Below are 23,244 nucleotides of genomic sequence, written 5' to 3'. Positions count from 1 at the left end.
CATGGCAACGACCCACCCCTTGCGCACACGCGCGAGCGCGCGCATGCACACGAAAACTGTTGGCGCCCCCTACAGTTAAGAGGCTCGTCCAGTCCCAACAGCTAAACGTGCAAATATTTCCTGCAGAGGGCGTCATTTTGCCGCCCTGCTTTTCTTTGAAATACATTCAACAACTTTTCTTTTTTCCAGACCAAAAACTTTTTTTCGAGTAAAGAGCAAAAAGTCTTCCTGTGACGACAGTTTTGGGTGTCACTTCAGCCTTCTAAAAAGCAGTTGACCGGGTCAGGGAACTTTCACAATAAGGCTCCCCGACCCGATCAAAACTGCGCTCCAATTTGGGTCCTGATTGGTCATGGTTTTCAAACATTAGACCACGTTGAGCTCGTTTTGTTTTACAAGCGTACCTGCAAAGAAGACAAGTCTATTCTGCCTCAATTGTCTAACATGTAAATGAAGCTTTCATTGTCATCTATTTTTCACGCCCGTTTGCTGATTGACGTCGTCGTCGTCATGAGGTAGCCCCGCCCCTCCGCGTTGTAGAATTCTGGCAAACACGTTGACGCTGTCGCCCCCACTGGCCACCACGAGAACTGCAGGCACTTGCTTTAAACCAGTGCGTTTCAAAGCGACAAACCGCTTTTCCTCACAAAGGTCGCAGGCGTGCTGGAGTCTAATCCAGCCGTTTTCGGGTAGTAGGCGTGGTCCAGTCTGAACCGGATGCCAGCCAATCGCAGAGCACACATAGGCAAACCAGCATACACGATCGTACCTAGGGACAATTTGGAGTCAACATCACATGCATATTTTAGGAATGTGGGAGGAAACCCACGCGAGCACACGGGCAGAACGCACCAACTCCACACAGGAAGGCCGACTTCTGCGCCGTGCCACTAAAGTGACAAACATTTTAAATCAAGCCACATTGGCTGGCGACCCTTCTGCCGTTTGTCCACGTGTGTCACGACAGTGACGACGAGGCCGTGGCGCCAGTCTGACACAAAAAAAGTCTGACAATCCATGTAAACAAAAAGATATAAAACATTTATTTCACCAAAACATAAGCACACCATAACATTAAAAATATCGAAGAGCAATGCGCCAAACGACCGCTTCAAACTAATTGTCTTTGCCGCTAGCCTAGGCTAACGTTAGCTTCCAGCGGAAGTCCACCCGCACCAGTCGCACTGACGCGTGGGGAAAGATGGACAATTTAGACCAAAGATGAAGAAATCCAAAGAAGCGTGGAATGCTCAGTAGTCGTCGTGAAATGTGGCGGACGAGCAGAGGGCGGCGCTGTTGTTCAGTTGATGCTCAGCATGTTCCTGATATGTTTGGGCGTGGCCTCGTCGTTCAGGTGCTTGGTGGTGTACCTGCGGGAATCAGAGGTCAACGTGTTGGCCAAGTGCGTGTGAACGGCAAGTTGGCGAGAGCAAAGTGTGACCTGAGTGCATCCAGTAGACCTTCAACGCTGCCCGCCGGCTGCTCCCGAAGCACCCGGATGCAGCCTTTCATCTGCACGCAATCCATCAACGCAATCATCGGCTTTGTCTTGCGCCCGCGTGTCCACGGGCGCGCACGTGCTCTTACGTCAATGTTGGACGTCTTGACGAAGGCTCCGGCCGGGTGTACGTGGTCGTAGAGGATGATGACGCCCACCATCACGCGCAAACAAAACAGCAACGTCTCCTCGCTGGCGAAGCGACTTCTGTACTCTCTAGGCGCGCACACGGAGTCGATTAATTTTCACAAATGCTGGGAGGGCGAGTCAATGATGCGTTGAGGGCCTCACGGTGTTTCCAGCATGACTTTGCACACGCTGGCCATGGTGCTCAGACAGTCGGTGGTGTTGTCCACGGGAACCTCGGGATTCTGCATGGCAAAGAGCAGCGCCCCCCGCAGGCCAACATGAAAACGACAGAAATGCCATCAGCCGGCGACGACTGTCTCGATATGAGCAATGAAATCGGGCATGGGCCGCAACGTGCTTCCGTTTCGTGTTTGTTTGCGCCCGCTTTCAGGCTAGCGAGACGAGCCACCATGCTCGTTTGGCATCACGGATGACACGCGTCGCAAAAAAAGCTTTGTGCGTTTGCAGCCGAGACAATTTTTTAGTTTTTTTTCTTACATGGATATCAGATTGATATCCTTGCGGTTTTTCCTTCCATTGCTGAGCGGATGACAGTCAGCTCGACGTCCCGCTGACCTAAAGACACTTTCGCCTTCAAAGCGCTAGAGGAAGTCTGGATGTCACTTCATTTCTTGAATTTCAACGAAAAGAAAAGACACGTTAGGGTGTCGTCTCGCAGCGGCCCTTCTGCGTCGACCATCCCACCCGGCGTCTTCAACTTGCGTTTTAAATTGCATCGGCAAATCGGTGCCGTCGTTCCATCCGTCTTTGGCAGCTTTTCTCTCCCAGCAGCACTTTGAAACAGGAAACGCGCCCCTTTTCCCATCGATTACGGTCATGCGCTTGTGCGCTTGACTTTGGAGTCAGCCAGTCCTCCCTCAAGCGCCTCCAACGGGTCCAAAATGCGTCCGCTCGGAAGAGGGAGCACGTCACGCTTCGTGTAGGATTTTTGGGATCACTTACGCGCCGGCGGGTGAGAGCTCGAGACGATCAGCGGTCTGGTTTGTTTTACCGATCGATACCGTGACATCACGCGAGCTTCATCGTACGTAAGGATGATCTCGTACGCATCGGCGAGTGTGCACGATGCGCTCGTGTCACGCGTTTGCGCAAATGTGTGACCCGTACTGACATCGGACACAAACTTGATGGTGGCGTCGCTGAGTGTCTTCAACATGGGCGTGGCGCTGGCGTAGAACAGCGACATGCGATTGGCCAGCTCGTTGTTGACCTCCACGTCGGCGTCGCCCTGAAGGACGAGCGCACTTGAACGTCTCGCAGGCGACAACGGCGTGCGTGCGTGCGTGCGTGCGCTTCTTACACTTAGGTTGTTGATGCGCATGCGGCTGATTGTGCGTCTGTAGTAACTGAAGTCATTCTGGATGGCCGGCGTGGTCATCTGCGGCAGCGGCGGCGTGATGAAGAAGAAGAAGAAGAAGAAGAAGATGAGGGTGAGGGTGAAGGAGGACGCCATGAAGGGCATGACCACGAAGAGGAAGGCGCCGACCTTGAGCTCGTCGAATCGGAGCGTGAAGTGCAGGATGAGCGCAAACTGCCTGGCCAGCGCCTGTTTGTTCTCCAGCTGCTGGGTGGGCGGGGCTTCAGGAGAGGTCAGGATGTCCAGCAGGCACCGCAGACTCCGCTCTGCGGCGTGCCCACGTAAAAGCACAAACTGGATTTCGGATTCTCGGTTCGCATGCAAGCGTGATAATTGTGCCGCAAAATTTGTCTAATTCTGATCGGCTGATGAATGGCCGATCGGAACTAAGAAGTGGAGAGGAAGCGCGCGGCGTGGCGGCGGACAGAACGACCATGGTGGCGGCATCTAACGACGACGACGCAAATACACAACAGCGACCGCTGACTTTTGAATATGTTCAGAAAATACAGAAAGAAAGTTTGGATTGAGAAGAAGGCCCACCCAAAAATATTTTGCTGTTCTTACGACAACAATAATCGATTGTGATATTGCTTCAAAATGATGCGGGCGTTATTGCGAGATTGAAACGGCGTTTGGCACACGGAGCAGAAAGAAGACGCAAGCGTGCAAATGTTTCGTCCACGTGGAAGCCGTTTTGGAATTCACGATTTGACATTGTTTGCGAACGCAGTTTTCGACTTCATGCTGACGGAACGGCGGCATTTCGCCGCGATTGGACAGGAGTGTGACGCCTGCGCAAAGACGCACGAGTGAAGCCATGAACCGAGTCAGCGCGTGAGCGAACGCACGGACGGACGGATGGATGAGCAAATGGCTGACGGAAGTAGATGGCGAGTCGCGTGCATGAAAGGACACGTGGACGGACGTCGTTGAAGAAATGAGCGAGCGAGCAAAGATGAGCCGCCGGCCGCCTTCGCCCGCACCTCCGACTGGCCTTCGATTCATTTGCGAAAAGGAAAAAAGCCACCGGCGGCCATCTTGCGTTGCCACTCGCTAACTGCGCCAAACGTACCAAAACGTCTGAGAAAAGCTCAAATTTCATCGGTGGGAGTGCGGTGAATCATCGACAATGGACGGAAGCCGAGAGAAAAGCTTGTGAAATTTGAAATCGACGAGTGCGTCGCTTCGACCCCCAAATGTCATTTTGGTCACACGTGAAGCCGGCGCCTTACCGAGCTTGTGGGAGAACTCGTAGAAGCGTTTGAGTTTAGCGACGAGGGGAAGAACGGCAGACCACGCCCGCTCCTGAACGCCCTCCTCGCTCGGACTCTGGATGGCCTGCGCACGCGCACACACAAACACACGCTCATCATCGAGTGACGCGCATTCACGCTCGCCGCGTCCCCGGCAGGCGAGCGTTACCCGTCGGATCTCCTCGCCGGCTCCCGTGTAGGCCTGCAGCTCGTCCAGGATGACCTGAGCCTCCGTCAGCACCTTGTTCACCTTCTCCCAAGCCTCCTTTTCTGACCACGACGCCTCCGCATCTGCGTGGGCACGCCACACGACTCACACTGTCAATGTGTGCGAGCGTGCAGACGTGTGTGTGTGTGTGTGTGTGTGCGCGTGTGTCTTACTCTCAAAGTCCAAGAAGAAGTTTCCGGCGTTGTTGTCGATGTCTCGGCTCAGCACTTTAATCAAGTTCCCCATTGTCGCACATGCAAAACCTTAAAGAGCGTTCAACAAATGGGATGAGGCAAAAGTTGAGACATTTCATGACTCGGACGAATAATTGTCAACTTCAGTCGGCCCCAAACGTCGCACGCTTGCAAACGACGGCAACCCAAGTTGTGGCGGCGACGCGCTCGCTTGCAATTTCACCCCAAAATTTCCACGTCCGCTTTTGTAAGTTCAATGAGAAGCGAGCGCCGACTTTGGCTTTTGCAGGTCGGCCCACAAAAAGCAAAGTTGACGCGACACAAAAAGCGGCAGCACGTCATTTGTTGGACAAAATGAGCTTTTGGCAGCAAAGCCGCGCGCGACACACACGATGACGATCGAGCGACGAGAGTGCAAAAAGAGTGAAAGAGGAAGTGGTGGTGGTGTGTGCGTGTGAGCTCAATTTGAATGAGAGGAAGTGAAGCGGACTGATCTCAGGACGGCGTGGAGGAATCGCACGCCGGCAGCCGTACTCCGCTTTTTGTCCGACACGCGTTGCGTTGGGATCGGTTCCGCGGCATTCGAGCTCATTAGATGAACGTAAGCACAAAAATGATGATGTCATGTATTACAGCGCCTTGCAAAAGTATTAGCCCCCCTGGAACTGTTTGCCACATTTCAGGTTTCAAACAATGCTTAGAAAAATTGGAATTTCTTGACGGCGACGTGGGAGACGCTCCTCAAGTGGAATGACGTTTATAGGATATTTGAAACTTTTTCTTTTTTTTTTTGGACAGATAAAAAGCAGAGACGTCGGCTGCGCAAAACGGTCGTTGAGGTGGATCGGCACCTTCACCAACTTTGTTCTGGTCCAGTTCACGTGGTCGCCGGTTGTGTGGAAATCTCTCAGCTGGCTGTAGGGTGAGCCCAACGGGAAAGCGTCGGCGGCGTACTTTGACGAGTCACGCCTCCTTTGGTTTTCCAGAAGGTAGGCGGACTCATCCGGTCCGGTCGCTGGGAAGCCTCTGCCTCTCGCACGGCTGCCGAAATAAGCGGCCGAGTGAGCCACTTGAGCATGCGATCGCCGTCAAATTCTGCTCTCGAATCGAATGTAGCTGAGCTGGAGCACTTTTGGAGGCGGAATGGGCAAACATTTCAGTCTCCACGTGCGCAAAACTGATCGAGACAATGTCCAAAAGACTCGCAGCTGCAATCCTAGCAAAAAGTGTGTGAATAATTTGGCACCACTTTTTAGTTTTTTTATTATTTAAAAAAAAAAAATCATTCCACTTCACGACTGCGTGCCACTTGGAGTTGATTCGACGCAATGACGCCCGACATGTGGCAAAAACGTCAAAGGGGCGATTTGGCCGGGCGCCATATGCAAATATTGTAACATTGCAGTGTTTTGTTGTTTTTATGTGCATTTGCTCTATCTTTTGTCTGACTGTGCAGTCTGCAGGAGGGTCGGGATTGCAAATGACGACCTTGCCAGGTGCAAAAAGGTCCCATGAACAACTTGCAGTGATTGTCGTCGTCATGGTGACAACATGGCGTGCACGCCTCAATGTGAGTAGATAAGAAGAGCAAAACAACTAAAACATAAAAGTCTTCAAGTCGATATGATTTATTTCCACTCTATTCTATTGCAAAATCTTAAATCAGTCCCACAATGAGAAAATGTGCTTTTTATTTTTATTTTGGCATGAAATCTTTACACTTGTGTGTTTTAACGTTTTTCTATTCTATGACTACTTTATCTAATTCAAAATGTGGACAAGATGCAATTTTACAAGCAGCAGCTCCTAATGTTATTAGGGAGGCGAGGCGCTGGTGTCCCTAATGAAGTGGCCGCCAAGATGAATGCTGTTTGGCTGGAACCGGAAGTGCTCGTCTGCGTTCATGTTGCTGATGCGACCGCCGGCCCAAACTTTTTGCTCAATCATCCTTTGGGCCACATAAGCGCGACGACCGCACTCGGAACTTGGTTGTCGAGTCTTAACAAGACCTGACAAGTCTCAACCGGCGAGACCCACCCAGACCGGGACCCAGACCCTCTAAGACCGAGACCCAGACCGAGCCGTTCCCACCGCCGTGCTCACCTTGGTTGATCGGCGCGGGATCAAAGCGGGATCGGTGCAGGTTCGACGGGTTGGCGTTGGCGGGTCCAGGTGATCCTACATGCCGACAACCCGGAAGTGGGCCCCTCGTCGCCGCGTTCACTATAAAAGGAAACGTTTCCTGAGCGAGCGACCAATCGGCAGACGAGAGGGACCCGCGACGTCAGCGGAACGTGAACGCCTCATCAAGGTCTTCAGAAGGCAACACGACGAAAGGAACTTGAACGCAACGCGACGGGAACGTCGACGTGCCATGGTAGAGCCCAAATAACAACAAAACTACTTCGACTTCATCTTTTATATTTTTCTTTGCTCAAACAATATATAACCACCACCATCAGCATGCTCATCATCACCGTAATCACCATCACAACAACCGTTAGTAAAATCATTTCCAGTTTCACAACTGCCGCAGTGTTGAAGTTCGCCTCCATCACCCTGCTTCCCCCTGGCGGATTAAAAATTGAATTACATTCTTCATGGGCGTGCAGTAAGTAAGTTTTTGCTCCTTAACTTGAGTCCGTCTTCTAAACGCCACGGACGTTTTGATGGCGAAAGAGCTTGAAAAGGATCTGACGAATTTAAACCAGTTCGGTCTAATTTCTTAATGATTATCGAGTAAAATGGAATGTAATCAATGACATTTATATTACGCAATGTGAAATAATTAGGTAAAGTCAAACAAGATCAAATGGATAGCGTAAAGTGAGTAAAGTACACAAATTGGGTAGGGGGGGCGCGCCGTGCACTACATTTCCCATGATGCACTAACATGTCTACGGGTCACACATTTGCGCGATCTCGTGTTGAATTTTAACACGAACCGCAGCGTGACGACCGTGAGTCCTAAGCGCGTGCCTATTTGCTTAAACAACAACATTTTGCAATTGTTTTCCAGCTGTAAATGTTTGTCTTACATTGTGCGATGTGAAAATGTCAACATAATGAGCCATATTCCACTGCAGTGTCCGCACTGTGTTTCAATTTACATTGTGCGCGCGCGTGTATGTTTTTGCAAGCGCTCCTATAAAGGAGTCAGAAGTCACGTGATCCGAGGGGTCCTGGGTTTTGCGTCAAGATGGCGACGGTGACGTCGCCTAGACGGAAGACTCGACCACGTGGCTGGTGAGGCACTGCCACCTCGCTGACTCCTCTGCAGTCAGACGTCACCAAATGTGGACCCAGAATCATCAGGTATTTGCGTTGAAACATTTGTTTTCAAAGCTTTTGATTAGTGAGGATTAGCCGTTCACAAAAATAATAAGTAATTACGCTTCCATCAAATCCAACCTGTCAACAACGTGATAGCATGGAAAACAAAATATTTAACACAAGGCCAAATTCAATATTGTTGCCGTTTTTTTTTGGTTGCTTATTTCTTTTTTTCCCCAGTTAAAAATAATTTGGGCTACCCTTTTATATTTAATGTCACGTAAGCCGCAATTATGAAAGTGACCCATGTGTCTGGTATCATAACCGCATGTTTGTTTTAAATAAAGCGATCTGTGTCAAAATTGGTAAAGAAGACAAGTTCTGATGAAATTGTCGCAGCCAAACGCAGTTAGCTTAATGGGTCTTTAGCACGTGAACTCACCTTTGCTCACCACCTCGGGTGGATCGTGTTCGACTGTAAGCATATGCTTGCGTAACACTTTGGTTGCGGCGTCAATAGATGTCATAAGAATTCCCAGAGAGACGATGATCAGTTTCTTTTGGCTTCCAAGGACAATTTTGTACCCGGGTCGAGAGACAGAAGAAATGTTGAAAACACGGCAAGCCTCCTAGCTGAAACTAGGGCTGCCACCAACCCTTATTTTGCTTGTCATCTAATCGCCAACACTAGTCGCTCTGTGTGTCTTGAGAAACAATGCCACCTGCAAGTTTCATGGGGGGACACACACACGCCCCCCCCCAAAATGCATGCTTTCTATGTCTCACAGCTGCAGCACACCTGATTCAAATGATCGTCTCTGAAGAAGCCCGATAACCATCCTGAGCATGTGAATCAGGTGCGTTGCAGTCGGTAGCGATCCAAGAAAACGGGCAGGACAGCGGCCCCCACAAGTTCCAAATCTGGTCACCCCTGGAAGAATTTAGTCACTCTCTGCTTGGTTTTCTACAGACTTCCACTGACATTTGAAACTTCTTGTTTCTCATGCACAAGTAAGATAATAACATACATTAAACATTAATATGCAGGATGCGTGTGGCCTGCAAAATGTTTTGCATGTGACATAGTAACAGGCTTGTGTAACTATCCTGTTGAATGTGAAACAAATCTTTATGCATGCGGAACTTGTGTAACTGCGTGTGTATGACATCGGACCGTAATGCGTGACGCGCACATACGAAAAGTGACGGTCGCATACGTGCTGAACGTACATAATACGTGCGCGACGTGTTGCATCCTCTTGTGTCCTTGCAGCCCCACAGGCCCCGCCCCCTCCGCCCGCCTGCACTTCCTGCTGCGGCATTGACCTCTGCCCCCCTTTTTTTCCTCTCCTCCTTGCCACTGACCCCGCCTCCACGACCTCCACCTTGCCCCCCCCAATTCAAAATGTAACTCCAACCAAAACAGCCCCTCCCTCACACGTGCGCGGAAACAAGTTAACTTTAGCAATTTTCATCCCATCATCTCCATGGAAACGGTGACATCCCACTTTGACGCTCGTGCGGCATGGTGACCAATACGAGGAGACATAAATAAATAAGAATCATTTTTATTGGCCAAGTGTGTCAAAAATGCGCGAGAAGCCGTAAAAGCAAAATGTTGCAGAGGAGCTTCTGCAACAAAACTGCTCCACGCACATTTTGGCGCCAAGAAGTTTTCAACGCTTTTCAAGTATTTTTTTTTTTATTCTCAATTGATTCTAGTTTTTGTGAGATTGATTGAGTTTGAATTGCCCTCCAGTGTAATCCGCCGTCATTGTTGGCGCAAGGACGTACGAGAACACGTCTCCGGAAAGATGCGGTGGTTGGCAACCGGTGGCACATGGCCAGCTTTTGTCAAATAAAACTGTTCCTTGCGCTCTAGTGACGAGTTTGCCCTGCAAACAATTATGCTGCAAGTCTGCCTGTGGCTGCTGGTTGTCTTGGCTCGCCGTATGCTTTTGCCAATACCTCAACTCATTAAAAATAAAAAAATAAACCTGTATTATTAATTGTAATAAATTTGGGTTGTGACTTTGCAGGTGACAAGAGTTGAGTTCAGCGCTCCCTCTAAAAGACAAAAGGGCTCAAGGACAGCACCCAGTGAAACTCCAAAACTCTTATGCGGCATTTACTGCTTCATGAGAAATTAGGAAAAAGGAAAAATCATCACCAAGGTATGGAAAGTACAAAACATTTTGATGTTGGGATGCTTTGAATGAGTTGACAGATGCGCCATTTGTAGGATGTTTGCATTCATTTCACTGGGCATTGATCTCATGAGAATGTGAAAAAACAAATGGATAAAGTACACAAACAAACACACACGCTTCTTGTTGTGTAGCGGCAAAAGAAGAAACGTTTTGATGTGGTTTTGATCATGTGAGGCCTTGTGGGGAACGAGATCACGCTGGTCCACAGAGTGCCCGTCAGTCACCGTTCATATTAAGCTCATTAAGTCCAATGTGACGCGAAGCCACGCCCACTTGGACCTTGTGACCCACTTGTGTTCCGGAACTCCTCGGCATTATCAGCAAATTGCTTTAACGTCATTAGAACTGATGTAACGTCCAACATATTTGCAGGCACCACAACGGGCCTTTACGACAACTTTGACATTTTGCATCATTTAATGAACATGCGTGAGTGTTTTTTGTGTGTGTGTGTGTGTATGTTGGACACGTGGAGCGAATAATCGGAGCACTCAATTCTGTACAAAAAAACCTCATGAACTTGAAAGTGACAAAAATAATAACTAGAGCTGCGAGCATCTGTGAAGGGCCTTTGCTGTCCTAACGTGGTGGCGCACAGGACAATAATCCTCCAAAACAGTTTTTGTTTTTGCCACGCCTGATAGTTGTGCAACGTTTCATGAATATTTCGACCCTCAAAAACGGACTCTTTTTTTTTTTTTTTTTTTGCATTGAAAAAATATCGCCACAGCGACAGCGTGCCACCAAATAAAGATTTTATACAAATCTTTTGGATGAACTGATTCTATTGATTTAGTTCACCTAAAAGAATGACACAAAACGGCCCAACTTGTGCTACTTTTGATACTTAATGTGATCTTTTTCTCAGGAGCTCAGATGCCGTTGAGGTTTGCACTTTTATTCCTTAAACACGCTGACCCTAAACAAAAGCTGGAAAATGAATTTTCACTGGTCTGTTCCTTTAGCAGAGTGCTCCCGACCATTTTGTCCACGCGTGTTCATGTGCTGGATAGTGTGTGTACTGAATGAGTGTTTTTTTTTTTTGGTTTCTTTAAATGTGCGTGTGAAGAGGAAGTGATGGTGGCGGCTGTTGTGCAGGTGCACTTGTCTGCTCAGGACTTCCTCATTCTTTGCTTTTCCCACCCAAATAGAAAGTGGATTATTTTAACTTTGACTTGACTTTTGAACCTCTGGCTGGAGGTTTTCTTGAAGTGTCAAACCTTGCATGTGTTTTTGTGGAGACACCACATCTGTGTTGTTGGTAAATTGGCAGCTCACTCTCTTGCTCTCTACTACTGGTTCAAAAAGAAATGTGGAAATAATACATCTTTGCAATCCACTTCAAATACACATGCATGCCTGTGGTGCTTGCAATTTGTGTGAGCGCTTGTGTGTGTGTGTGTGTGTGTGTGTGTGTGTTTCCAAAAATAGCATTGGGCAAAGTAGGCCAGCTTCTTCGTCCCTGCTCGTAGTTGGAACGTTTCCCTTTCGACCTTACAAGGAATTGGACGTGAGGGGGGGACTACAAGTACACCAACAAAGCGATTCTTGCAAATGTGCTGAAGATGCTAGCGAACGTGCTAAAAGACGTTAGCAATGCTGGCGAATGCGCCAACGGAAGCGATTGTAAACGTGCTCGCAATCGTGCTAGCAGTTGTTGGTAATGTTAATGGGAAATCTGACATTGCTAATAAGTACACATTAATAATAGTGACATCAAGATGCTAACATTTGTTTTGAATGTATCAATATTGTACATTAATGTTCAAATAGTGTGTAAATGGAAACCGTTGCCTCATTCCGCTCCGTGCAGGCTCCAGTCCCCATTTTGAATTTGGCTGCCATTTTGTGGTGTGCGCGCGTGTGTGTGAGAGACAGAGTAGGACAAAGATAGTTCGCGTGTGACGTGTACACACACGCCCACAATCGTGCGGACACAAAACGTATTGATTTCCATAAATCAAAATGGAAAATTCGTACGTGTTGGTGTGTAGGGGAGGAATTATGCGTTTTTTTCACATTGACAAGAAGTAGATTTTTTTGTTGTAATTATTTCTAGATTTCTATTATTGTATTAAGTTATTTGACAAAAAAAAACATGCTTTGTGTAGTTCAAATAATCGAGCAGGATGAGACGTTCCTGTCGCCATCTAGTGGCTGTAGTAAATAACTTCTCTTCATTTCAGATTCCAAAACCAATCGTTAAATATTGGCATCAGAGATGTTACATGGGGGGAAAAAAACAAAATTTTCGACAAATACAGTTTATGGAACATTGACAAATTTTCATTCATGGTGGTGACGTCACTAAAGTGCCGAGACGGTCAAGAGGCTGCAAAAAGGATGAGATGAAACAAGTGGCAATGAAGTCGACGAACATGTAATTGCAAGAAAAAGCCAGCAGGTGGAGACAAAGCCTCGGGCATCATCGCTTCTTCTTTTCAAAGCGCCTCCAAATTTTCACGACAGTGAATTGCACGCCGACAGTCTGTGACGTCAAGTTGCACAAATAATGATCGACTGACAAAGAAGGCCAAAGTGTCGATCACAAATAAGACTTGAGTTTTTCATTTCAAAAAGTCATACTGGAGAACATGAGGATTGCACTTCAAGAAAAAAAGTACTAGAACTGTATTGCACACGAACAAGAAATAAAAACAAAACAAAAACAATGTATTTAAAACCAATACAAAACCGTTTAAAATGTAAATGGTTTAAATAAGAAATAGACTTGAACTCCAAAAGTTGAGCAATGTCTGATTCTGGATTTTAAAAGTTTCAACCAAAGTTTTCCACATTTTACATGCGTAGCAACAAGCTTCATTCTGATACGGTTGATTGAATTTCATGTTTTTCACTTTACTATTGTCTTTGTATATCTTTCCTGTAATAAAAATAAAAATGTCATTTCATATTTGTTTGCGGCCATTTTTTTTTTTTTTATTCCACTTCCCCGAAATGACTATTCTTGAATTCGGAGTCAAAAATTCAATTGTGGTTTTTAAAAATACCGTAATAACAGAGTGAAAGTTTTGCATGAATAGATTGACGACTGCAAAAATAGGCATCCTTTTAAAAGTAAAAATACATATTCTAAATGCAATAATAAAAGTTAGATTAAAAAAAGCGTAATGAGATGAGTGACAGTAAACTAAGATTTAACGTATGGATGACATTGTTCCTTTGTTTAGATTGCCAAACGATATTATAATCGTGTCTGCAAAAGTACCAAAGTGCACTGCAACGAGCTATTTGTCACCTTTACCTCCAAGATGGAACACATTTGAGCATTTTGATCTTTAGCAAGATTTCACCGAAATTGTGCAGGAAGGCAGTAAAAGTACCTGAGGGAGCGAGCGCATTGAGCCCCTCCCCCGCCTGCAGACCCCCCCCCCCAATTGTGAGGACTTGAAAAGAAATCACCTCCTCCCATTGTCATGCGCGCTCTTCTCATGCAAACAAAGCGTGCGTGCGTGTTTCGCTTGTAACAGGAAGTGTTTGCACAAATGGTCCCAATAAAAAGTGGGTTGTATTTTGGGACATTGAGTGGTGGGACGTGGACATGTTCTTTCAACCCTCAAACTTCACTGGAATCTTGCAGTAGGAGGAACGAAGATGAAGGAGAACGTTTTAGAGTCGACGGGGACCACCGAGGAGGTCTTGAAGGACACCGCTCAGTTCCTGGAGTAGCAAGTCTACTGAACTGCTGCTTCAGCGAAAAGGTGAAGGAACACTGATGAGAGGTGTTGGCCTAGAAAGGAACAGTTGAGAAAAAGGAGACAAGGAGGTACATTTTTGGCCAAGGAGAAAGCATTTCTGTGATGTGTTAGCATTTAGCGTAATTCCCTCAGTCAACTTCAGCCGACTTACTTGAGCGTGCTCCTACCTCACATCAACGGAAAATGCTTGCGTCGCAAGGCCGGGCGGGGAACGCTCTCGTTGCCAATTACCTCACGCTGCGAGGTGGCCGCTTCTCTTGACTTGCGGCCATTCTTGATGGCTGCGCTTTAGTCGCCTGGAGCGGCGGGAAGGCACCTGTGAATTAGCTAGCGGAAGAAGAGCGCTTCCGTCAGCACCAGTCAGCAGACGCACATGTGCCACTTGCATGGAATGTTCACCCAAGCCACGGCAACATCAGGCACCGCTTCCACAACTTTGAGCACTGTATTGGAGGAAAAAGGCTACTTGGAGAGATCATTTAAATATATAAATAAATTTAAAAAAAAAAAAAAAAGAGAAATGTTGACAACAAACAGTTCGACAAGAGTCAACTCACTTCAAAGTTGTGAATAAGTGAATAGATGGGCTTGAGTAACATCCAAACTAGGAACATTTGATGTTGTAAATCTTTTGCATATCACTACGCATGCATGCGACTTCAACGTTGTCCCATTGTACAATAATTACATTGGAAAATCAATGACTTTCTTTATATTCTCTTTTAGTCTGTTGCTACTCAACATGGTCTTATTTTCTTGAATTATAAATCCGTATAAATGATTTAACGGCATTTAAATGTTTTGTCCCATTGCGCGCGCGCGCGCGATGGGGATCGCTCGTAATGAAACTTGACGCTCCGCCGCAGTTGCGATCGGCTCGACGCGTTTTACGACGCGTTTTACGACGCAGCGACGTCGTCAGCGTTTGAAATGACAGACGGCGGAAGCAGCCAATCGGCGCTCGCTGCAGGGCTAATGTGCCTCAGCGTCATCTCGTTCCACCAATGGGGGGAGTCGTGAGTGCGTCAGTGGGCCGGCCGTCAATGCAGGCCGTTTGTTCCGAGAATTAGGACACCCCCCCCCCCCCCCACAACCATTAATGGCGGCCACTTTTTCCACCTTTCTCTAGTTCCGCTTCTAAAATCAATGTGTACTAAAGTCGGTAAGGAGAAGCCCATGTTGTGTTCCATTAGAACGTTCACGAGCACACGATGTTGCTTTTTCCTTTCTGGCGGGACACTTGTGTCGTCGCATCGCACGTGTTGTGTCGCACTTTGTCCACTTTAATCTTCAGCCAAATAAGCAAACGAGGCCACGCGCTCTCTCGCGCGTTCGTTCACTCTCGGCGAGGCTTGTTTCGTTTGGGCCGACTCGACTAGCATGCCGTCGCCGTTGCACACCGTCGTAGGGTGGGAAGAGACGAAAGGGAGGAAGGGAGACGTAGAAGAACAAGTGCGCCATTCGGAGGTGACGGCCGAGAGGAAGCCTCAAGATGGCTGCCGGCCGCCGAGGGGCGGGGCGAGCGGAGAGCTCAAATGGCGGCGGTGGCGCTCCACTTACTTTGGCGCTTGACTCTCGAACGGCGCTTTCTTCCGAGTTGCGGCACGCGAGGACGCAGCGCGATGAAGAAAAAACGTCAGCCGTCATTAAAATCGGCGGATAAGTTAACATTTTGGCTCGTTCTCGCTAAATTCTTTTCCCTCCGCCTGAGTGGGCGGGACGTGCGGCCCAAGTCACCGCCTAAATGATCCAGACGGACATCAATCAATCAAATGGTGCCATATGTTGAAAGGGCGGAAGCCATCCGCCATATTTGGCGCGTAAATCGACGCAGACGAGTGAATTTGGCCTTCCCGTTGGAGCGGGCCACCATTTTGCGCACTTGAGCCGCTCACAATGACTTCTTCCAGGCGAAAAACGCCGCGCGTCAGCGTGGGAGGCGGGGGCGTGGTCTGAGGGGGGGCCTTCGTAATTCGAACGGAGAAGCCCCCTGACGCGAGGGCAGCCAATCGGCGACAGCCAAGCAGCCCACTGCCCCGCCCACTACACTATATCAGCCACTCGCCCGCCAGCTTGCTCGGCCATTGGCACAATAACACTGAACGCCGTCTACGAGGAATTACTTTTGTGCAGCTTCCCTCTCGGCCGCTTTATTTTACTCCCCCGAAACAATGGCAGACGCCAAAGTTGACGCAGTGTCGGAAGTCTCAGCCAAGGTAAGAAGAAGGCGACAACAACTCAGTTCTTGTCTCGGTGCGTGCGCTGCTGCTCTCTAAGACGCTCATCTCCAAAAAGCTGCGCGGGCCACACGCGTCACTTTTTAATTTTTAATCTCAAATTATCTCTGGCGTCATTGTTGAAAAAGCAAGCGGGAAAAGCTCTCGCGGCGTCTGCGCTCGTTCTCGGGCGCCGAACGAGTTTTGCGAGCATCTCGTCCGCTTCCAGATGTCGCTCGAATGTCGCCAGCTCAGCCTCATTGTCTGCTGTGACCCGCCACTCGTGAGCCGAGCCGTCTTTGTTTATACGAGCGCCTCGGTTCCGCTCTCGCAAGAACCGGCCGACGAGCCGAACCGTAACGGGGGTCCGAGCGAGGAGCCGCCAGGATGTTGAAAAAGGAAAAACTGAAAAATGTTGTCGCGGGGCGCCAAGCGGCTCGACTTGTTCTCATCGCTCGGTTCCGGTGCCGAAAGTTGCTTTGAATGGAGCCGCTGTTTTTGTTCGGCTTCGTCGCTTGCTCGCTCGCTGCTTCGTCTTGGCGCTTCCGCGTCCCCCTGGGAAGCTTTACATTGATTTTTTTTTTCTTTCAAAATTTCATTTTTTAATGTATTCTTGGTTCTCAAAGGCGGCTAATGCTGAGCTCTTAGGTGCGCGCGTGCGTGCGTGGAGGCGTGATTCGTCGTGCGCGCGCTTTGTGTTGGCTTTCACAACCTCAAGTTGAGCGGTGCGAGCAGGCGCGTGCACGAGCGCAATGTGATGAAGGAAACTTCTCTTAAAATAGTGTTGTTGTTTTTTTTGTTTTACATTTTTGTTGTTGTTGTTGTTTACTACTGCTACTGTAATCGGATTACTTGTTGGACGTGACTCGATGATTTTTATATTTTTCTTTCTTTTCTGGGCTCGAAGACCGAGCGGGAGTTTTCCGGTGTGATGTCGGCCATGTGTCTTCTTCTATTGTCCTCAGTTACACGCGCGCTCAAACACCCACCGCGCTTACTCGCGGTCCTCCCCCCCCCCCCCATAAACGTCACACCTCCCTTCCCCCTCGACACCTCGAGTTGGTTTCCAATGGCGCGTTGCATTGTGGGCAATGCAGTGCGTGTCCCGGGCGTGTCTGGTGACATATGGCGGCTGCCGCACTACAATACCCACAATGCGTCGAGTCCCCCGCCGCCAAAGGATCCGATTACGAGAAGAGGGGGGAGGGCTCCCAGCATGCACTGCTGCGCTTGCCAGACAACAGGAAGCTTGCCATTATAGTACAGGCAATGAGATTTTTGTAGCACTCAACGAATGTTTTTGTTTTGTTTTCTTCAGGATCTGAAGGAGAAGAAGATTGTGGAGGAGAAGAACGGCAAAGATGCTGCCACCAATGGAAAGGTGACATGATCTGCTGGCACATTCACTAAAGTGTGGCACCCAAGTGTCCCTTTCATAAAACAAAAACGCCCCATAATGTGAAAAATGCATTTAATTAATCACTTCAAAGAAACAAGCACAGTGAAAGCCAAAGAAATATTTGCATTAAACGCCTGCCAATCAGGACGGAGCCCTCAGGTCCTTGATGCTCTCCAGAGGTTCCCAATTGTTTCCTTATTTAATTTTTTTTAAGTTCCTTTAAGTGGTCAGATGCTGCAAGATGTTGGCAAAGCACAACTTCTGTCCAGATGAAACACCTTCCCTCACTTCCACACAGTTCCTTGACGCCCAGATAGAGCAGCAAGAACTTAAATCTCCTTGCCTCAAACATTTGTCTTTGCACTAAGCTGCCATAAGAGGGCGCCAAAGCACTATTTTTAAAATGACAACTCAAGCTGAGTGCACAGCGTTTTTCAGTAAATGGCTGAGGGTGGGTTAAAATCGCCACACCACAAATATAATCTAATTCACGATTTAGGTATTTAACATGATTTGGAGTTGGTTGCTCAGCTAAATGAGAAAAAATGAAGGACATGAAAACAAGCCCCAACAGAGTTTGGATTCTTAGGAGAATGAGGAGAACGGCGAGCCCGAGATCGACGACGACGAAGACGATGAGGTGGACGACGAGGATGAGGAAGATGATGGAGAAGGTGCCCGTGACGTCTCCCTGAGGTTCTCCTTCCCGCCAATGCAACTGCTGACCGTCGCGGTTGTTGTCGCTTAGGTGACGAGGAAGACGAGGACGAAGATGAAGATGAGTTGGAGTGCGGCACAAAGCGAGCGGCCGACGATGATGACGATGAAGACGACGATGAGGTGACTTTCCGCCACAACTTTTTACTTGATTCAAAACGCAAGGTCAAACGTGACCGTTTTAAGTGCAACAAAAATCCAAGTTGGCAAATTGTGAACTTTTCAAGCGGCAAATACAAAAACATTTGCGGGGTGTTGAGGCAAATGCTGTGAAAGTATAAGCGTACCTTAAAAATTCCAAATCAGTCTCCGAAAGTCGATCAAAAAGGAATTGTCACATAGATGCTCGGGGGAAACGATTGCTTTATGCCGTGCAATTCTACCGACGTGATAATAATAAAAATGATAATACAAAGTGCAGTCACGGAATGGCGAAGGGAAAATGAAGGCAGGTTGGTTTCTGGTTGTAAATACATTTTTGTGGCTACCAGGACGACGTGGAGACCAAGAAGCAGAAAACCGACGACGACGATTGATGCGGCGGCTTCCCGCGGCGGCGGCGACCCGCCGGGCCGCTTCCTGTGGTTGGGCTCGGGGCGGGACCGGAGGAGCGCTCATCCAAACTAAATGAAAGAAAATGTGGTCATTAGCGAGTAGATTTCAAGGCCAGCCAGCCGCCCCGCCCTCCCGCCATCTCACGCACAATCTGGCCTCAACGACAACAATAACGACGACAACAGCGACTCCAGCGGAGAATTAGTTTGTATTTTTATTTACATTTTATATTTTTGTACATATTGTTGGGAAGGAGGCAAATGGGTGCTTGGTTAACGAGATCTTTTGACCATGTGACACCCAAACCAAGTCCAAAACGTCTTTGGCCGTTGAACTCAGAGCATTCCAGTCAATTCCATTTAATGTATGTACTTGAGCTGTACCATAAAACGACTTTGTGCTTGCTTGCTTGCTTGCTTGCTTGGATGGAGGAAGGCCAAAGAAGAGCCTCTTTCTTTCTTTTTGTTTTTTTGTTTTGTTTTTCTGTTTATGGTTGTTTTCTGGCCGCCTGTTTTGGTGTACGTGCGAAGTTTGTTGTTTGACAATAAACCGGACTTTTATTTTGTGACTTCTATTTTGCTCTTCAGCTTCTTGCTGTTCCTCCGCCAGCTGCATTCTGGATAACCTTTGTAATTAATTGATTTAAGTAATAAAATTCCAAAAGGCATTTTTTTTTTTTACAATTTTTGAACCAATGGGAGAAATATATGGCATGTCACAATTGCCGAACGAATGGCAATGACGTCGTGGTCGTGGGCGGGCCCTGAAGGTGGAGGACGGCGAATGGCACGTGACCTCATCTTGCCCCAACAAAGGAGGCCCGCCAATGGCTGCCTGCCGTCTTGGCCTGAAGAACTAAAGAACACGTCGACAAAACAACGTCACGTGAAGAAAAGATGACGACGTCGGTGTGCGCGCCTACATGTCATGCTTGTCATCTGCTGATTGGCCACAAGTTATCGCTCCGCACGAAATGCCTTCTGTTGCTGTCTTGGCGGGTTTGCGCCCCCTTGTGGACAACTTTAGGACCATTACGACAACCCTGTCGGTAACGCGGCTGCCTCTTGAGTTTTCAACGTCGGATTTGGAGTCGAGGCCCAGCGCATTTAAATAAAGGAAAGGATCACGTTGCATCGATGAAGTGAAATGAGGTTGCTTTTGTGTTTGCTATGACAATGACAAGTGAACTTTGAACAACCCTGTCGCATGTACACGTGCAAGGACGGCTCCAGGAGTTTTTTGTCTCCTGCGGATACACGCACGCTTGACTGATAAGAGTGCAAAGAAAATAATGTCAAACTATTTTAGATTGTCCTGCGATTGTTTGGTAACCAGTTGAGGGTGGATCTCGCCTACTACCCGAAGACAGCTGCGATAGTTTCCAGGACGTGTGTGAAGCTATTCTATTAATGGAGGGCTGGATGTCTAGATGATACCTGAGATGGGCTTTCTGTCAATCCGTCGCTGACGAGGGTCGGAAGCTTGCAGCGCCTGTTTTGCGTGTTTGTTCTGACAGCAGGCTTACGTGAGTCGACTGCATTGACGACGAATGTGCAGTAGGTGGCGGTAGGCAGCAACAGCGGAATTACGGAAACTCAGTTAGGGAAGGCAGCAACAATTCATGAGCTACGAAAGTAGCTTTAGTCTAAAACATTCTGGACAATTTGGGGCTTTCTCAATATGTGACAGATTCAACACAACATACTAGTGCACATATTGGATTCAATCAATTCAATGGCTTCCTTCGGAGCAGTGCCTGATGACGCTAAGGACGATCTCGGGACGACACATCGCCAGGACAACCGCAAGCCTGACTGAGCAACAGATGTGACGGTAACATGCCCCCCCCGCACCCCCCTCCAAGGAGTTGGGCACACTCCGATGGTGGAGCAAGACTTTTTTTCCATGGGCTGGCTAACGTTATCTCAGAAGGTTCGCCAAACAAAATCTTGGAACAAAAAGTTATCAACAGCCATCATGCATTTCCCTTTTGGTTGAAATTTCCACGCACGTGGACACGTACACAACACCAGGTACAATTATACAGATGCAACCTTTTGCAATTGCGATAAAGTAAATAATTCTTTAACAACCCCACCCTTCCCGAGTTCCGCCGGTGGTTAGTCTCTGCAGTTGTGTGTGCTTGTAAAACATGTTTGTGCGTGTATGTGTGTATCCCAACACCACACCCAAAAATCGGTTGGCATGGTGATGAAAACAACCAAATTGTTGGTCAGTAGCAGTCCGAGTGTCACATAATGCCAGGAACAAGTTCCGAAGTGGCTCGGAGTCACGCGGGTGAGTAACATGTCAGCAGCAGGAAAAATGACGCGATGAGGCGGTGAGCGAGCGTTCCTGAGCATGCGCGAGTCGGCTCGGCTTGCTCCGATCTGCATCGGCAGCCTTCCTTGCTCTGGCGGCCTCTAGTGGCCAAAAGTACACGCTGCAGCGGGGGCTTGCTGCATTGTCCTCAACCGCACTTTGGGTAACTAGATTGGAAAATGCCCGGTGGGCTGCCATCTTTCGAGGCCGAATCATTCTTTTTGTCTATTTCACCATCTTGAATTTTCCTTCGAACTTCTGCAACAAAATGGACCTGATTGAAGCGATATGGAGACGCATCAGCCACATTGGATATGGCTGCTATGTTTGAGTTAAAGTGATGCAATGCAATCAAAAGCAAAGTTTCAGTCGTGATCCAATGAGTTCTTGCTTGATGTTACCTCGAGCTCGCCAAGGAGCGAGTGAATCGGGCGTCTTCACAATTTGCGTCTTTGTAGATGTATTGTGAATGCTTTCTCTGTTCATGTTTGCCGTTGCCGACTTTCAAGGATACCCACGTCGAGCGGCGTATTTTCATGAGCATAAGGCGCACTTAAAAGTCTTCCATTTTCCCCAAAGTTGAGGCGAGGGCGCCGAATGACGCGGCGCGCCTCGAGTGTGCGCCAAATTCCAAAATGTGCAAATGTTGTTGTGACCGATTCGGATCATTTTCTTCCGACCCGCTGCTTTCTGCATATAGAGGCAAGGCGGACGTGACTGAGGAGGCGAAAGCCCCGCCTCCAAGTCGGTCGTGTAGTGCATCAAATGAACGGCGTTCGAGGTCAAGTTGCCGACGACGGATGACAGCTGGCCAACGCAACTTGACTGAGACCGGACCGGGTGAGTTGCGCCACAATTTGTCAATGGATCGTGGATGCTTGGGCTAACCGTTAGCCACATTAGCCACTAACGTGTCCGCTTGCACCGGTCGAGCTGTCACCGTTTCCGAGGAGCCGCACGGCAACCGGACGGACTAACACGGACGAGAGGGAACCTGTCCTGTTCAAAAGAGTGCGACCGAACTCAGTTTTGCTCCCGTTGCCATTTTAAAAACTGATGCTAGCATGTATGCTAATGTACGTTCTAGCGCGCATGCATGCTAGCGTATGTTTTGAAGATGGCGCATGTTTTACCACACCTGCGCCGCATAAATATGTTAAATACACGAATAGCGGCTTTTAATGCTCGGGAAAATATGGCAAGTGTTGTCTGTGAAATGTTAACATTCATTTGCGAATAGCAAATACAAAATAGTGACATTTCTTTTGATTTTGCCTTTGGAATTAGTCACCCAAATAATTCACGTTAATCAACTTACATGAACATTATGTTGCAAAAGTTTTGATCTCAATCTTAAACACACAAACAAACGCGTGCACGAACAGCACACACGTGCACATTTGCGCTCAACACAGTGGACAGATTGTCATCCGGAGCGCAATCGTTCAACCGCGTCATTGTGCGTCTGTCGGACGTGCACGCGCGTTTCCGAAGCAGTCGCGAGGGGCACGTGTTCACCCGCCGATGTCGGTACCGCTCCGTCCCGGTGTCGCCAACAAAGCCATCGAATATGTCCAACTCGCTTGATTTGCTCGTTTCAAAACGGAGCAAATGAACGCCATGCGCAAACTGCAATAGCGGCGGGAAATTGCCAGAAAGTGCCTTTCCCGCTGCGGGCCTGCACACGCATGTGCGTGCGTGTGCGCGCGCGTAGGTGGCATTTCTCATTTGTCCGCCTCTCAGCATGAGAGCCACTGAAGTGATTAGTGATCATGTCACAGTAGTGCAACATGCTCATAATTAATCGGACTCCGCTAAGCTGCGCTACTTGGCACGCATGCACGCACAAAAACAGACCGTCACAGTGAGATGAAAAACAAGTACAAGTATGCGAGCGATCACGATTAGTAGGTCACGCCACGTACACACAAATTATGGACCGGTCGCCAATTGTCAGAACACAAACGCGCAAAAAAAGCAATGCTAGTAAATGTGCTCACAGAATTTAGGAATGAAAGTGAACATGCTAGCAGAAGTTAGCAATGCTCGTGAAAGTGCTGACAAAAAGTTTGTGCAAAAATGCGAGCTAAAGCACTCATAGACGTTAGCAATGCTCGCGTAAAAGAACTGGCCCGAAATTTGAACACGCAACTTAGCAATATTGGGAAAT

At 48.2% G+C, this 23,244-nt stretch overlaps 2 protein-coding genes and 2 long non-coding RNA genes across 10 annotated transcripts; 2 read left to right on the top strand and 2 right to left on the bottom strand.

Moving 5' to 3' along the window:
- Nucleotides 1–1,020: 1,020 nt before the first annotated feature.
- On the bottom strand, nucleotides 1,021–8,636 carry LOC148326568 (CYFIP-related Rac1 interactor B-like). Its single transcript, XM_088310953.1, has 12 exons — nucleotides 8,379–8,636; nucleotides 6,767–6,886; nucleotides 4,643–4,732; nucleotides 4,431–4,552; nucleotides 4,241–4,346; nucleotides 3,135–3,271; nucleotides 2,949–3,026; nucleotides 2,760–2,876; nucleotides 1,790–1,869; nucleotides 1,588–1,714; nucleotides 1,442–1,512; nucleotides 1,021–1,370 (listed from the first exon to the last, which is right to left on the bottom strand). The coding sequence occupies exons 1-12, from the start codon at nucleotides 8,461–8,463 to the stop codon at nucleotides 1,301–1,303; spliced, it is 1,203 nt and encodes a 400-aa protein (XP_088167079.1). The 5' UTR covers nucleotides 8,464–8,636; the 3' UTR covers nucleotides 1,021–1,300.
- LOC148326567 (uncharacterized) lies at nucleotides 6,514–13,074 on the top strand. 7 transcript variants are annotated; one of them, XR_015846130.1, is made up of 5 exons: nucleotides 6,514–7,274; nucleotides 7,804–7,978; nucleotides 9,976–10,110; nucleotides 11,015–11,033; nucleotides 12,333–13,074. It is a non-coding gene; the product is annotated as an uncharacterized LOC148326567 (long non-coding RNA). The 7 variants fall into 7 exon arrangements; XR_015846132.1 differs by lacking the exon at nucleotides 12,333–13,074 and adding an exon at nucleotides 11,112–11,436; XR_015846133.1 differs by having other exon boundaries at nucleotides 6,515–7,274; nucleotides 12,460–13,074.
- Nucleotides 13,075–13,556: 482 nt separating this feature from the next.
- LOC148326566 (uncharacterized) lies at nucleotides 13,557–15,807 on the bottom strand. Its single transcript, XR_015846215.1, has 3 exons — nucleotides 15,426–15,807; nucleotides 14,017–14,308; nucleotides 13,557–13,897 (listed from the first exon to the last, which is right to left on the bottom strand). It is a non-coding gene; the product is annotated as an uncharacterized LOC148326566 (long non-coding RNA).
- A 108-nt stretch (nucleotides 15,808–15,915) lies between these two features.
- ptmab (prothymosin alpha b) lies at nucleotides 15,916–19,419 on the top strand. The gene is made up of 5 exons (XM_088311837.1): nucleotides 15,916–16,081; nucleotides 17,400–17,462; nucleotides 18,070–18,154; nucleotides 18,229–18,320; nucleotides 18,689–19,419. The coding sequence occupies exons 1-5, from the start codon at nucleotides 16,037–16,039 to the stop codon at nucleotides 18,731–18,733; spliced, it is 330 nt and encodes a 109-aa protein (XP_088167963.1). The 5' UTR covers nucleotides 15,916–16,036; the 3' UTR covers nucleotides 18,734–19,419.
- Nucleotides 19,420–23,244: the final 3,825 nt, after the last annotated feature.

Source organism: Idiotropiscis lumnitzeri, chromosome 12 (genome assembly GCF_059441095.1).
Source record: "Idiotropiscis lumnitzeri isolate Australia: NSW breed Sydney's pygmy pipehorse chromosome 12, RoL_Ilum_1.0, whole genome shotgun sequence".
Lineage (NCBI taxonomy): Eukaryota > Metazoa > Chordata > Actinopteri > Syngnathiformes > Syngnathidae > Idiotropiscis > Idiotropiscis lumnitzeri.
Note: the sequence above shows the minus strand (reverse complement) of the source record. Positions and strands in the feature narration are given on the sequence as shown.